Source organism: Phodopus roborovskii, unplaced genomic scaffold (genome assembly GCF_943737965.1).
Source record: "Phodopus roborovskii unplaced genomic scaffold, PHOROB, whole genome shotgun sequence".
NCBI classification, from domain to species: Eukaryota; Metazoa; Chordata; class Mammalia; order Rodentia; family Cricetidae; genus Phodopus; species Phodopus roborovskii.
Genome location: NW_026126611.1, coordinates 10,650,346 through 10,666,284, shown reverse-complemented (window position 1 = coordinate 10,666,284; position 15,939 = coordinate 10,650,346). Strand labels below are relative to the sequence as shown.

Genomic DNA, 15,939 nt, shown 5'->3' with positions numbered 1-15,939 from the left:
AGAGGCACGGAAGGCAAAGCCTCCTCTTCACCCCCAGCCTCAGAACCCACCCTCCTTCTCTTATCAACATGGTACACGAGGGGAATAGGGAGGACTCTCTACCTGGTGATGAAGGAGCAACTGCTGGGCCTCGAACAGAGTTTCCGTGTCCAGGATCTTCTCAGCCTGTTCCTGGCTGTCTTGGGAACCCGCCATCAGCTCCTCAAGGGAACTTTTCACTATTTCTTTGTATTGAACACATTCTCCAAAGTTGCTTAACATCTTTTCAACCTACATTTTCATAGGAAAAAAGAAAAGTAAACCATATGCTAGTCAACAAAGTGTGTGGAATATTTTGAAAATGGAGGCGAGTTTGACAAATTAACATTGCAACAGCTAAGCTACACAGTGAGATGCTGCAGTGCACATTTTAAGAAGTGGTTTAAAAATTTCAATACATTCATCTTTATTTCATGTGAATAAGTGTTTTCCTTGCATGCATTTCAGCACTACATGCATGCCTGGTGCCTGCAGAGGCCACAAGAGGGTGTTAGATCTCCTGGGGCTAGAGTTTCAGATGGTTGGGAGCTGCCACATGGGTGCTAGGAAGCTGGCCCTCTGGGAGAGCGGCCAGCATGCTTAACTACTGGGCCAGTGCTTCAATTCTCCGAAATAACTTCTCTAACTAAACTAATTCCATTATCCTACACAGACTCATCTTGTGTTTGTGAGACATTCGAGTTCTATTGTCTTAGCCAGTTTCAAATATATGAAACAGTTCTGTTTATCACACTGCACACTACACTTTCAGAACTCATAACTTCAAAGTTTATGCCCTTTGAATAAAATTACTCCATCTAAGTCTATGATAGAGTATATATTTTAGTGTATACATAAACTGTCTCAACAGCAAAAAAAAGATTCATATATATCTAATTTCCATTATTTTGCATAGTTTTAAGCCTTATTTAAATGTTATTCAATGGAGCAGCCACTTAGAGGAATGAAGACTTACTTTTCATTGGACATTATTCTGCACCCTATTAAAAACCTATTCTAAAATTAAGGAAAAAAATGTACATGGCTTGATAGCCAAAGTAGAATAATAAAGTTGCATCTATTTTATAGTTCATATTTTGTGGTCTTTTGATTATAACCTCATGAATATTATCTGGCTGTGACAATATGTTATACAAAATGTTGAGTCCATACTATTTAAAACCAGTAAGGGAGAAAAATCAAGAAGAAAACCATAGAACATTTGCTTAAAATGTCCTTCCAATACTACTTTATCGTTCTATACTTCCTTCCCTCTCACAAACCCAAAGGCATGACATGTGTTCCATGTTGCCATCTCAAGCTTCCTCTGTGTACATAGATGAGTGGAAGAGGCCCTAAAAGCCACTGTGTTCGAATGTTTAAACCTATAGTGGAATATAGCTTACTCCATTAGAATGCATATTAAGTTTAGAATGAGTAAGTCTCCAGTAAAATGGATGATGGTGGTGGTGGTGGTGGTGATAGTGACTTATTACTGGTTAGCAGCTAATGAAGACTTATCTGTCTCGATACTCTTACAAGTCCTTTACCTAATTTAGTCTTTGTCACTCCCTCATTAATGTAATTTTAAACTCTGTTTTAAAAGTAAGAAAATTGGGGCCTGGGAACACCCTTCAAGGTTGTATGGATTTAGGGTATAAACTATAAGCTCTGTTGCTTGGTTAGCATCTTTATTACTTTTTCCTTTTCTGTGATTTCTTTCTTGGTTTATAGATAGATCCTCTCTTAGCACTTAGCTTAGGCTGGTCTTGAACTTGTTGTGGAACCCAGGTTGCCCTTAAACTTCTTATCCTCCTGCCTCAGCTAGAAATACAGGTATGCACCACTACACCATGCTTCTCAAACCCTTTTTTCGTAAATGTTGAAGCATATCATTAAGCGATAACGAAATAGCGATCTTTTCAGTTAGAGCAAAAACCGTTTAGCTGATCATCTTTGGACTTCAGACATAGGCCATTAACTACCCAGTTCAATAGCAATGTCCATACCTCAAGGGTCCTGCACCTCTGTCCTAATGATCTTCATATAAATAACTATGGTTTCTTTGTAAAACCACTTGCCAAACGACACCCAAAGCAACGATGGCCCTGCAGCCTCCTCCGGCAGCTATTGCCTCCACCCTCGGAACTCTACTGAGCATAGCAAATGGCATACCTCTGAGAGTAAAGCCACGAGAGCCTTGAAAGAGCTTGACAATTCTGCCAGCTGGTCTCCTCGCTTTTGGGCTTCATTCTCAGAAGAAACATCCATCAAATGTTTAAGCCTGGATTTCAGCCAGCCGAGAGTCTCTCCTCTTTTGGTAATGTCATTTCTGATCTCCTGGAATGAAAGGACACTTTTGTTTGATTGACGAAGAGTGATCAGGGAAGAACCCAACCCAAGAGGGTTTGTAAAATGGCTGTCATAGAGCGAGCCAGCTGTTCTATCACAACGGACTGAAGAGAACAAGAGAGCCAGCTCATGGCGTTCTCTGTTCTCATCACGAACGAGTACTGAAAGGAAGGGCTTCTGGATGCCCATACCTAATGGGCAAAGCCAACATTGAGCATCTCTTAAAGCATCACCTTCGGAATTAAATTGCATGCTTATCGACACTTCCTAGATTATAGAAATCTTGTGTTAACATGACATGAAACTAGCCAGCAAAGATTTGTAAATGGCATCAAGATCTATCTAGCAGGAAGGATTCACTAGCAACAATGCTGAGAAGATTCCAAAGCCTTAAGCCTTTATAGAGATCATGGTATGTGGGACAACCATTTATACTAGCTATTGTTAGTTCAGGGTAGGGGGAAATGAATACCGGACAGCTGGCTTCAAAATTGGTCTCCGCGTTTTAAGAATAGATTAAAAAACTAAAACAGCAACAAACAGAACATCTATTTTCTGTATGTACACAGTAATGTTAAGTCCTCTGTTAGTGCCTTGGGCCACTATATGAATTAATCGGGGTCAAAAGGAACTCGGAAGACAGCAGCAGAAAGACAAAGAATTCTCTTCTAAAGTAGTAGATGTGTGACTTTCAAGGATTAGAAATGCTGGATGGAATTGCATGGTAGTCTATGTGTATCAAGTGAAGATCCTTCTAAGAGAGCACGCTGTTTGCTGCTGCAACTAGCCACAGATAAACATGATATTCAGACCTGGAGCTCTGCTACCTTGGCTGGCTTTGTTGCCTCTAAAGCAATGGAAACAAATCAGTTCAGTTTGCTTACAAGAGAAGAATACTCAGAGAATCCCCTATTTTCTCCGCGCCCTCGCATTGTCCGATTAAAACTGTATTGTACTGTAGTGAGATAGTCCTTCCACAGGTCACTTCACTCCGTTATGCCTTCACCCTAGGACTAGATATGTAGGTTATTTTGTTCTCGGTTTTCCCTTTCTTAGAGCACACTTGTTATTCACTGTTTTGTATATAGTTTTGTATTAAGCCTAAATCTTTTCTATAGACTAAAAGGGGAATTGTAGTGAGATAGTCCTTCTGTGGCACTGACCACGCCCATTGGGGGGTGGAGCGATGGGCAGAAGTGACCTGTGGAAGGAGGTCGGAGAGAGAGCCGGGAAAAGCTCTCTTGCTGGCATGACTCAGACAGGAGAGCATGGGGTTGAATTTCCTGGTTTTCATCTATCTAGGTTGTAAGTTATTTCTCCCTGAATAAACATCTATTCGGCCTATTTGTTTATCCTGATCCTTATTTAACCACAATATTGTACAGAAACACAGAGCATTCTTGTTTCCGGTGACAACTCTTAGATCTATGCTGTGTATGCTTTCTCCTGCTCCAGCACTCCCCATTAGGTACAGCTGCATTAGAGAGGCATCACTAAACACGCTTAAATCACAAATCACCAGCTCCATAGGGGAGAAAACAGCCTACCCTTACCACAGTAACATGAAGAGATGTTGTCATTAAAGAAATATGTAGAAAACTTTTTATAGAAAACACACACACCAAACAAACAAACAAACAAACAAACCAGTTACACTATGAGTGCTTAATTGTTGGAAATTTTCTCAGCTCAGAACTTACATCCACCACATCCTTAATCTCATCATGGTTGGCAGAGTCGATGGCTTCATCCTTGATTTTCTTCAACCACGCCTCCTTTGCAGACACCCAAGATGAAAACTCAGAAGACCTGAAAGCACACGAGAATTTTATTATGAAAGGGACAGACTCTCAGGAAGGTGAGGTACAGTTCCTATTTTGAATTCTGGGAAATGGAGGCAACGATGACTAAATTGACGGCATTTTCTTGGAAACTTTAACATGAGGCCCAAGGCAAGTGTGAGGTCAATACTGTAATCTGAGGTCAATAACTCAAATGGCGCTTAGCTGAGGACACTGATGTATCTCAGGGCTTGAGATGCTACTTGAGGTCTGGCTTCATATGTCTTACCAGAGTGACATTAACCAATAGAGGCAGACACGCCTCTGTGAGGAGGGGATAGGAGAAAACCAAGAATTTGGACCTCAAGGACATCTGAGTTATTTTGAAATAAAATCCAGACACTGTTTTAGACTGAAACCCATTAAAAAGTAAAATAAAATGAAGTCCCTTTATGCAAAAGCATGGGCAAGAGGAAGGTAATCTGATTTTCTTATTGCCTGAAACAAAATTGACGCCATTCCTTCAACAATCTCTGGAAGAATTAAGATGGACCACAGCTGTCTCTGCAAGTGTCCCAGTACCTGCTAGCATAGTCCTTCCACTTGTCTGGGTCATTGACGAGCATCATGTGAGTACTGTCAATGGAAGCTTTGAGCTCTTTGAGAGCCGTGTGACAGGCTCCAGGTATGTCCCTGACGGGGTCCCGACCTGGGAGCTTCACACACAGTTCCTCTATGAGCTGCAGCCTCCTCTCACAGAGGTGATGAGGACCCTTGTCACTGAAGAAAACCTAAGACATGAGAGACACGTTTATTTTCTTGATGAGAAGCCACAAAACACCTCTATTGTCTCACAGGAAAACTAAAGGCAGACTCACAGGGATGGGGTGAGGAGAACCAATGTAATAAGACCGTTTTCCTCAGACCATTGCATCTTTAAAGGTCTTTATGTAGCTATGCACTTCCCAAGGTATGACACATACCCTGTGTTCCTTGATGATCTTCTCGCTACCTTCTTGGGACACCAGCTCCGTCTCTCGCTCTAGCTCAGCCCTGCACTCTTCCACAGCAGCCGAGAACCTCTTCTTCTCCACAGCGATTTTTAGGTGGAGCAAATGGTAAGGTGCTTCCGCCTGGAGGTCCTGCATCCACAGAAAGACCCACAAAGACAGAATGAGGCTTCTGAGTAGGCCCAGGTTGGTTGGAGGGCATGCTTTTCTCATGTTCCCATAATCCTCCCCTCACCTTCCACTGTTTGTGCAGCTTCCTGACGGCCTCCTGCAGCCCCTGCTGCTCCTGTTCCGGGAGGATGTCAGTGAGCTCATCACAGGCTTTCAAGAAAGCATTGAGGACCCTCTGGTCCAGCTGGCTGAAAAATTCCTACCAAAGAGAGAGGGGGAACAGTTAGGATGCTGTGTGGAGTAATAACATCGTTGCACTGAGCCTTGTAGCCAGTAGCTGCCTTCATTAAACTTCAGGCAACTTTGTCTTTCTTCAGGAACAAACTATAACCATGCATGGTTATATGAGTCAGAAGTCATCACACCTGACATTTCACTAGTACTTTCTACATTTGAAGGGGAAAAAAAATCTTTGCAGTTCCTAAATTTAGTAGGGTAATCTAAAAAGCTACTGGACTACCCCCAAATCTTGATTCCATGGTGATAGAGATGGGTAAATTCAGAATTACATTGCAGGATCTCATACCCCTCTTCCTTACCTGGAACATTTGTCAGCCATGGTGTCCACCATGAGCCTGCCCACACCAATCATGCATGTATTTTAATTCTTCTGCTGTGGATGGAACAGCGTCCCTCGTGGAGCTGTATGTCACCATCCTAAGCCTAAGGTGGCTAGATTTGGAGCCAGGCCTCGGAGGTCATTAGGTTTAGATGAAGTTGTGAAGACAGGACCTTCATGAGAGTGATGGGGTAACAGGAAAGGCCTCCCAGGGAGGTCTCCTTCCCGACCTATGACAGCATGGAAAAGTGTCCATGTGTCAGCCAGAAAAAATCCTCACAGAAATCCCTCCATCATGAGGAGCCAAAGCTCAGACTGCAATCCTCCAGAAAGGTGAGGAAATCCACTTCTGCCTTCAAGGTCAGCTAGCTGCAGTCTTCTTACAGCAGAATGAGGGAGAGAAGCACATGTCTATGCACACGCAGTCTTGAACAGCCTCAGCAGCACGTGTGTGGAGGCATTTCAAAACCACAGGGATTCAAGGCAGAGAGTACCATAACATTCACAATGATAAAACGAGAAAGATAGATTCTCTGTGCTTTGTGGCCACAGACTTGGGGCTCTAAAAAGTGCTGTCCCTAATACATGCACCGTCCTTTGACAGTGTGGTATGTATTCAAATACCTCTGACATGTCAAGAGATCTAATTAATGTGCATATTCTTATTACCCTGTCCATTACCTTACACCATTCATCTGTTACCAGAGTCTTCAGCACTGCTGTAATGTAAACAAGAGGGAGAGGCATGGAGGTGGTCTCTCAACCTTATATAACTGCGTGTCAGCTACTAATTGCCAAGTGGCACGGAGTCTATACTATGCTATCGTATGCCATCGTGACTTATTAAATGAATGTGAGAAACTGTCACTGAGCACAATAACATGCTTAGCTCTGTAAAACTCTCTGGGCTTGTAGTTTAAGAGCCTGTGTCATCCATATTCTCTGCTCCCGGGAGCTCAGGAATGGCCCAGCAGTTCCTCTTACAGTGCTTTTGCTGTTGTCCCTTGGGTCTGATGACTTTAAAGGCCATTCCTTGCTGACTCTGCCTACTTCCCTACATTAGGTCAGTCTTTTTATTCCCCTCTCTGAGATCGGTTGTCCACGCACGTAGGTCAGACTCACTGTGTGTTTCCGAAGGAGTTCCTCGGGATCTCCCTCCTCTTCTAAGCCCTCCTGAGCAACACGAAGCACCTTCTCCAACTCTGCCCGCGACTCCTCAAATTTCTTCATCAAGCGACTGTTGGCTTCCACGTGCTTCTTCCATTCCCCAGTTTTCTTGATCATATTCTTAATGGGAAAATGAATAAGTCATTCTTTGGTACCCTTGCATTCATTCCAGCAGCCCCACGCACAGCAACGTCCACAAAGATGAGAGACCCTTGCACCAAATGACGCGGTGTCTGCATGTGACGTTAGACACATGATGTGGCATACTCTAAAACTCATCCGTCTCTGGAGGACTTTTAATAATCCACCAGGAATGTCATGCAAATATGTTTATTATTTATATAATGATGGCAAAGAACAAAGAGTTGTACATGACATGTTCTGAGCTTTCCTTTAAATTTCAGCTTACTGTTGAAACCACTTATAGATGGGCCACCTGTAGGGATGGAATACACTAAAATCCATAACTGGAAGCTGCTTCCTCAGTACCCAGCTTTCGTTTGGTCAGGTCGCCGTATTATGGCATCTCTATGAATAACTAATATCATTACTTGTTTGGAAAGCACTTGGAGGGAAGATAGTTCATTATAAGGACCATTCATTATAAGGATGTTAATGTTAGAAAAAAGTAATAAAATGTTTGGTTTTCAAGCACCAGAGAGCGTATTTTTTTTGTCCTCAATCTCTGTATCCTGGACTTACATGGATAAAGCAGGGAGATGAACCTACCTGGAAGGCATGGTGAACATCCGCTATCTGTCTCTGTAGCTTCGTGTGGTCCCAGTGCTTTAACACAGGGCTCACGGTGACGAGCTTCTGGACAGTTTGACTGCCCTTCTCTATGAGTGTCAGGGTTTTCTTACAGCTTTCTTGACAAGCTAACAGTTCCTACAAAGAAAGCAAAGATAGTGGTATTAGTTATGTGCCGGAATGAGGGGGGGAAGGGAGAGGAGAGGAAGGGAGGGGGACCAGTGTAAGTAACAGCATTTAGACTTTTAATGAGCAATGAGTAAAATCAAAAGTACAGAGAGACAGTTCTTTTCAAAAGATCATGATTTAAGCAATCATTGAAATCAGTGCCTTTTATACGAGGCATTTGAACGCCTCAGTGAGGTTTTAGACTTCTTTATGTTTCATGCACATCTTATTAACGTTAAGAAAATGACAGAACATAAAAGTGGTCTAGTTTCTGCATGCCTCCAACTGACTGTTAGGCAGGCCTATGGCTTTCCAAGAGAACAATCAAAACTAATATACTCACCAAGTTTCAGTTATACTAAGTAAATTTAACACAGTGCATACTTCCTTTAGTGAATCAAATGCTAAAGGTTGTACATCACTAGTGCATGCCACATTTGAAAGAATACAGTTCAAGCTATTCTCCTTCTCAATGAGACCTAATAAAAGCAAGCAGAAGACTAACAGGCTTGGGGAACTGCTTGCTCTTGCCATGCCCTTCAAATGGGATGCAGTAGTGATTGATGGACAGGAATCTTCCTTCTGCCTCTCCATCTTACATCCTTGACAGTACATAGAGTGGACACAGCCTAGCTTTCCTGGAGAGAGTCACTTCTGTCCTGAATGCACACTGCTTGCAGCTCTGCATTTTCAAATGTTTTGAAGAGAACATTCAAACTGTTCATTTGGATGCCATTTTGCTCACCTAAAGGCAAACATTTAAACCAGATCTTTTTTTTTTTTTTTTTGACAAAATAGAATTAGGGTGTACCTTTTCCTTTTGAACAATTAGAAGTTCAAATAGTAAAGACTGAAAATATGTTATAACAATATTAACATTTGTTGTCAATAATATATGACTTCAATGATTGAAAGATTATTTAACCATGTTCTAGAGTAATTTAGGACTAGGGAATGTTACCATTCCTCAAAATAAACAAATTTTCATTCTATATATCATGATATCACTAGAATAGTATGTTCCAATAATGATTGTAACTATACTATCCATAATAATGTTAAAAATTATTGAGTATTTATTGTAAGATGTGACCAGTGTTAGCTTAAGATGAAGAAAGTAAAGTTAACAGTTAGTCATGTGCTACAGCAAACCTAAACTCTGACTATCTTGTCACTCATTTCAGACACACTGTCCATCTACTAGCTGAAGCTGACCCTTCTATGAATTTACCTCAGTTAGTGTAGTGGCGAAGGGTTCCTACACTTACACCCTCAACTGAAGGACAGACCCACTCATGATAAGCCAAGTAAATGAGTTATTCACTTGCACCTCCCACTGGGAGATACTGAGCACACAGATCAGCTCACAAAATATCAATTAAAATTCACAGCAAGCAAACTTCCATAATTCCATGGTTATTTAAATAAACTTATTCCCACAAAGGAAAGATGCCAATAAAACATATTATCAATGCCTGGTTGAAATGGAGTACAATTGCATGGTTAATTTATACATTGAAAAAGCATGTACACAAAGGATCAAGGCATGAGAAGCTTGTGCATTTTTAGAAGAAATTAAGCATTTTATCAGCTAGTGAGGTAACTGATAAGGCCTCAAGACACACGTGCAGAGCATCGTCAACACGTGCAGTACGAAGTCAACAGAAAGATGAGAAACTTGAACACTCACATGTTTTTCTTGTTCTTCCTAAAGTACAAATGAAAACAAGCTTTACATTAAACTTTTCTTGAATTTTATTCATGAAATGTGATCCCTAGATTTGCTGGAGGAAATACAGGTTTAGATAGTTAAATAGCCCGTGATAGAGGGGAAACAGAGGCCTTTCAACTATTGGGGGCTCTTTTTGTTTCTAGACAAGGCAGCAGATTTGATCTTCTAGATACAGCACTCATCCTGGAAAGCTGCCATGGAGCCCCCATCTCCCACACTTGGCATTCAGAAGGTCCAGTCTAAGTGTACCCAGAACAGGCAATGAGAAACTGTGCCTAGTGTCATTGCTCATGTGGCCAGTTCAGAGATGCAGAGAAAGGTGCGAAAAATAGACTGCTTTCCCTAATTGTCCTCAAATTGTTCCTTTGATTGAGCACACAAAGTAAGACGTTTTTATGTCATTTTCAGGCACATGTAGTTTTGATGACTTCATCCTTCTACCTGGCCCCTCCTTCCCTTATCTCCCAAGGAACTTCTCCACCCAGAATTGTAGAGCCCAGTTCTGACTTTGATCCAAGTGTCCAATCTGACTGCACCCCGGAAACAGTTCAAGTCCTCGGTCCTTCCACTAAACACAGAGCAGATTTTCTTCTCTAGATAAGACATACACTTGGGTTTGAGCTACTAGTACCCTACTATTCTGAAAAAAAAAAAATACCTTTCATACTAACTGAATTCTGCGACAGTCAAAAATGCTGCAATCTGAGGAAAATATATAATCTTCATTGTGTGACGGTGATCTTGATTTGAGATGACATCATTTTGGTGTTTAATAGTTTTAGTCTCTGTGAAAAGATCAGCATCAAGTAATTCCAACATTTGGGTTGGCATTCTGAACTCCTTCAGCCATTGCTATCAAAGTAGAAAACACCTCAATTTTTTATATTTTTTGCTGCATATTAAAGAGTATGAGAAAAATGAGAAATGCTGTTACTATTAAAATTATTTGTGCATTGATGATTCAAATAAAAGCCCTTATACTGAAAAAAATGCTCTAATCTTAATAAATACACTTTAAAATGAGGGTATCTCTGAAAGGAATTTTCCTTACCTGGTGTTTTTGCTTAAAAAGAGAGCTAGATTGTGCTTCGTGCTCAAGGACCGACATAATCTCGTTGACTTTCCCAAGCAATTCGTAAAAGGATGTGAGTTGAGTCTCCAGTTCTGCCAAAGGGACTGACAGCTGCTGGGCCTCAGACAACAGTGGGGAGTAGCATTCTTTGACCTTTAAACGTGCAAAGAACAAAACAAATCCATGAGCTGCCACTAAGCTCCCAAAGCTCCAGCTTTGCCCCTGTTCTCAACAACTTTTAGTAGGATGGTCACTTGCTACTACGGCATCTCTGAAGATGGTTCCTTTATTTTGTGCTACGTGATTAAGCTTTGCTGGAAAAACAAAACAAAACAAACAAACAACACTAAAATACCACTGAGACGAAGGACTGTGAAGTTTCCTCATGAAAATTCATCTAAGTTGTCCATCTGGATGGCACATCACCATGTAAATTATTACATTCCGAGAGGCAGATGGCATCAAATTCCTCTTTAAACACCGAGCTATTCACTTCCACTATTGGCAATGAAATCTGATCTGAGGCAGTCACGAAAATTATTACCGCACTGTCTAGAGGACACGGAGCTTCTAGTTTGATGTTCTTGAGCTTCTGCACATGAACTCTGAGCCTAGACAAACCTGCAAACCACCTCTTTAGACACCCATTTTTCTTCCTCTCGCCAGCTCTAAGCTTTGCCTTTCTGTCAATGTTGTAGTCATCCCAAAAACATGTTATACACCAATTTTTTTTTTATGAAGGTTCCTATGTTAGAGGTGGCCGACCCAGTCTAAACTGTCCAGACCTCATCTGTCTTTGTTTTTAATATCTCTGTATCTATATTATCTTCATGGAAGAACAAGAAAAGAGAATTATTCTACAGCAGCAATAAAAATAACGATGAGCTAACTGCACCAGCAACATTCCACAAATGATGAAGTCAATATTGCCTTTTGCTACACTGTTGCAGAAGTGCATATGCAGCTATGCATCCATATTATAGTATATATTATTGAAAGGTAAGCTCATCAACTGAAAGCTACGGTCTCTTCTGCAAAGAGACTCCACAGCCAATCACTTGAACAACCCCAAGAGCATCTACCGATATGCACCAGCTCATTCTTAGAATGATCTGGGTTGGAGAGAAGGCTGTCAGCAGACTGCATCCCAAACCACAGGAAGAAAACATAGTTTAAACCATTCTGGGTAGACACTGCTGTCATCCTAACTCCCAGGAAACAAAGGCAGAAGGACTGACAGAATGAGGAGTCCAACTTGTCTCCCTAGTGAACTCCAGGACAGCACAGGACACACAGGGAGATCCTGTCTCTAAAAACAGTAATAGTATCAACAATTACAGAAAAGGGAATGCACACACGCGCGCACACACACGGGGAGCGGGGAGAGGGAGAGAGGGAAGAAGGGAGGGGGAGGGAGGTGGGGAGGGAGGGAGAGGAAGAGAGAGAGAGAGAGAGAGAGAGAGAGAGAGAGAGAGAGAATGTAGCTTTGATGAACAGTTCTCAACTGTTATCCCAAAGCACTGCACCCGGACCTGGATGTGAGGCACAAGCCATAAAGCCACAGATATACAGCCCAGCAAAATATTGGAAAGTTGAAAACAGTGGCTTTTTATTATACCTGTTTTTTTTTTCTCAAATTTTGCTGGTACGTAAGAGTAAAATTGTTAATTACTGTCAAGTTAAAATGAACTCCAACTAGAATGTTAGAATGAAATGAGTTGAAGATGATATTTATAAAGTATAATAGACTGACAATATTTTAAGCCCGCCATTCTTCTGTTTTCACTTTCTCTTGCATTTCTTCATCTTCTCCATTGATTCTTCGATACTGATGGCATCTGCTAGCCTCCCTCTTCTCCCCTCCTTCATTCACTTATTCCCTGACTCCTCATTGTACAACACTGCGATTCTCATGCTGTTCCTCTTATTTACTAGAAGGTAACTGCCTACACCAAGTTAATTTTGAAGGCCATGAAATCTTCTTCAAATTGAAGAATAGGTTGAAGATTCTATGGAACGCTCAAAGCTCTTAATCCACAGTCCCTCGACATGTGGGGCCATGCTAGCAGAAAACACAAGTAGACAGACTAGATTTATGTTAAGGAAATATTACTAAAATCTCAGCTCAATGTGGAGTCTTCTCCTCTTCCTCCTTGCCTACATTTCTTCTGTCCTCTCTGTTTTATAACATTTAATTGCTCTTTCGTCAAAAACACAGATTTCTCCACCGAAGCAGAGCCTAAATAAAGAGAGGTGTCAACTGGCATCAGCATTCCATCTTAGTTTCTAAGAATCTCAGTATGGCTCAAAGGTACGATTAGTGGACTAGTCAAGGATGTGCCCATGGGTAACCAAGGAGACCGAAAGCATCGCAAGGCTTGCCTCACAGCATGCTGTAGTGTGAAGGATTTTCCCACCTTGGCCAGTTGTTCTTTGAGCCTGGACATGGTTGTGAACATTTCATTAGCTTCCTCTTGGGGACTGTCTTTGGCAATGAGATGCGCTGTCTTGGTGATCATCTTGTACTGAGCATCCATCACAGGCACCCTCTTCTCAATATCCTGCGTCAATCATTGAAGCCACTCAATTAGAGTACAACACATCCCATTTCAGTTGCAGGGTCCCACAAAAGGCAGGACAAAAATCAATATGTACTGTGTAAAATTCTATCCTCACCACCAACTCCTATAGGAAAACCATTGCTTCCCTTTTGAACTGCCGCGCAGGCAACACTATACTAAATGCATACATTAAAACTTCTTTTTTAAAGTAATCAAAAATTCTTAAGTCAACACTAAGATTAGTTGACATAACATTTATACTTTCTAAAATATGTTAATGTGATATGGAGACACTCACACATATAATGCATGTAAATGTATGTAAATAACATTGGGGAAATCCTGACTTTAAGAATGAAACTGAAGTTTATAAAACCTATTGTCACTGTAGAAAACTTGGAAATTTAGTATGGTGAAATTTTTAATTGTTTTCTCATCTCATACAGTGGCAATTAAAGTCAATGCCTTACCATAGTTGCTCCTCCTTTGTCTTATGGGTTCATACTTTTCTAAGTTTTGTAAAAGTTAAAAGGACAACACTTTGGGCTACTTTTCTCATTTAAGAAGTTATCAAGTTTCTTCTGTCATCAGATAATTCTTTTAGGAAGATGTAAATGCCAAGTTCACACAACAAACACTTCAATGTTTAGGCCACTTATTTGGAAGTCCTATATAAAGTTGCTTTTGTGTTTTTCCCTAATATTTTATAATTTGTATATAGGAAAAGAACCATGTTGAAAAATTATTCTGAAATTACTTTATGTGTTCCAATGGTATTTTTTTAAAATCAAGTTTATATTCTGTGAAAGTCATCAAATATGATGACCAATCAAAATGATCCTTAGGATATAAAAACAGCTTTTTTAACGACCAGAGCAAACTGGCTAGTTTTTATTTTCATGGCACGCTTTTCATTTTTTGATTCAGCAAGTTCTTACCTCCAAGTCTTGAATCAATAACTTGACATTAATTAGAGAGACATCTAAGGGCTCAGAGAGCTTCCTATGGGCTTCGGTTGTAAAATCAGAGAGGGTGGTAGTGTAGTCTATGTATTCTTTCTTCATTCTGTCCATCTCGTCGGCTCTTGCATACTATGAACAGAATGCAGAAAGAAGCATGGGGAAGCAATTAAGCTATGATTCTAGAAGCTCATAGCCTTCAATGTGACATATTCTCATATACGGTTAGAAAATTCTAACCCCTAATACTTATTTTAGATAAGCTTGAAGTAAACCCATTTACTTTGACAGGAAAAAAAGGAAGAGGTAAACAGTGGAGAGGCAGGATTTGAAAAGTAAATCTCTCTGTCTATTCAGGATTCATATATCAGTATGGTCCTCAATGAAACCCTCCAGTCTGTTAGTTTTCCTCCATCATACAGAGAATGAATAACTAGCAATGAAACACAAGCAGTATTAAACACCCCTATAGTCTACCTTAATAAGCCCAGCAAAATAGCCTCTCATCAAACAGTTTATCACATTGATAACACACACACTTGAAGTGAATATAAGTTTGAAAGACATACTTGCTTGACTTCCATGAACAGCTCCCTCCATCGACCATTTAGCAAGAGCAATTGCTGTTTAAGGTCACGGGACACGATCTCATCACAAGTCTCAATCAGGAAGTTGCCAGCATCATTCATGGCTGTGTGTTGCTGAATCCAGTGAGGCAAATTGCGAAAAAAATCCTAAGCAAGAAAGGACATGCACTTGTAAGTCATAAGCCAAACGCTAACAACTGATATGAAAATCAAGTGTGTGCAAGCTTTAAAACGACTCTCAGCTCTCTTCCAAAACTCAGTTTTTAAATACAATTTCAAAGCATGAGCTATACATGCCAACTATCTTTGTCTTTTTTTTAAAACTATTTATTTACGTGTACACATGCACATGCATGTGTATGTACATTCATGGTTCTATGGCTGCACTTGTGTGTGTATACATGTACATCTTCCTTCAGGTATCAGTGGCTCATCATCCACCTGTTTTTTTTTTTTTTCTCTCTCCTCTGTTTTCTTTTGGGTGGAGGTCTCTTGCTGGCTTGGGACTGGCCACGTATGTTAGGCTGATTGACCAGTGAGTCACAGAAACGAATCTGTCTTTTTGCCTCCCCAGAACAGGAGTTACACTCACGAGCCAGGACACCTGGGTATTTTTACGTGAATTCTGGGGACTCAAAGCAAGACCTTATCAAGCACTTTACTCACTGGCCTGTCTCCCACGCCCATTTTCATTTTGAACAATTGTGCTTTACTCTGCTGCCCAAGCTCAAGTAATCCCCCACACTGAGTCAGTCAAGCGGACAGCTGGGGCTGTAGGCACATACACACCAGTGTCACCTGCCCCTGTGTCATCATAGAAGAACATCTATGGCACATTTTGCTAAGGACAAAAATCAGAGGGAACCATTTCCTTACTCTCATTTTCTGTATGAAGCAGCAATCAGTTTTTCAAGTGTCAAACCTTATCTTGCTGTTAATACCAATAAAAATGAATGCATGCAGTCTAAAATTGGAATACATGTATATATGTGTGTGTGTGTGTGTGTGCATGTATGTGCATATGCATTATGTTCAGATATCAAAGGAAACAT

At 40.8% G+C, this 15,939-nt stretch overlaps 1 protein-coding gene across 1 annotated transcript in view; it reads right to left on the bottom strand.

Annotated features, from left to right (window-relative positions):
• Syne1 (spectrin repeat containing nuclear envelope protein 1) overlaps positions 1 to 15,939 on the bottom strand; it is a 419,055-nt gene that overhangs the window by 279,480 nt on the left and 123,636 nt on the right. Inside the window, exons 18-29 of the mRNA XM_051205995.1 lie at positions 14,870 to 15,034; positions 14,280 to 14,432; positions 13,198 to 13,341; positions 10,760 to 10,933; positions 7,788 to 7,946; positions 7,014 to 7,178; positions 5,397 to 5,531; positions 5,135 to 5,293; positions 4,734 to 4,942; positions 4,071 to 4,179; positions 2,194 to 2,358; positions 103 to 270 (exon numbers count right to left, since the gene is read on the bottom strand). Of these exons, the coding sequence (XP_051061952.1) occupies positions 103 to 270; positions 2,194 to 2,358; positions 4,071 to 4,179; positions 4,734 to 4,942; positions 5,135 to 5,293; positions 5,397 to 5,531; positions 7,014 to 7,178; positions 7,788 to 7,946; positions 10,760 to 10,933; positions 13,198 to 13,341; positions 14,280 to 14,432; positions 14,870 to 15,034 (1,905 nt within the window). The remainder of the gene's footprint in view (positions 1 to 102; positions 271 to 2,193; positions 2,359 to 4,070; positions 4,180 to 4,733; positions 4,943 to 5,134; positions 5,294 to 5,396; positions 5,532 to 7,013; positions 7,179 to 7,787; positions 7,947 to 10,759; positions 10,934 to 13,197; positions 13,342 to 14,279; positions 14,433 to 14,869; positions 15,035 to 15,939) is intronic.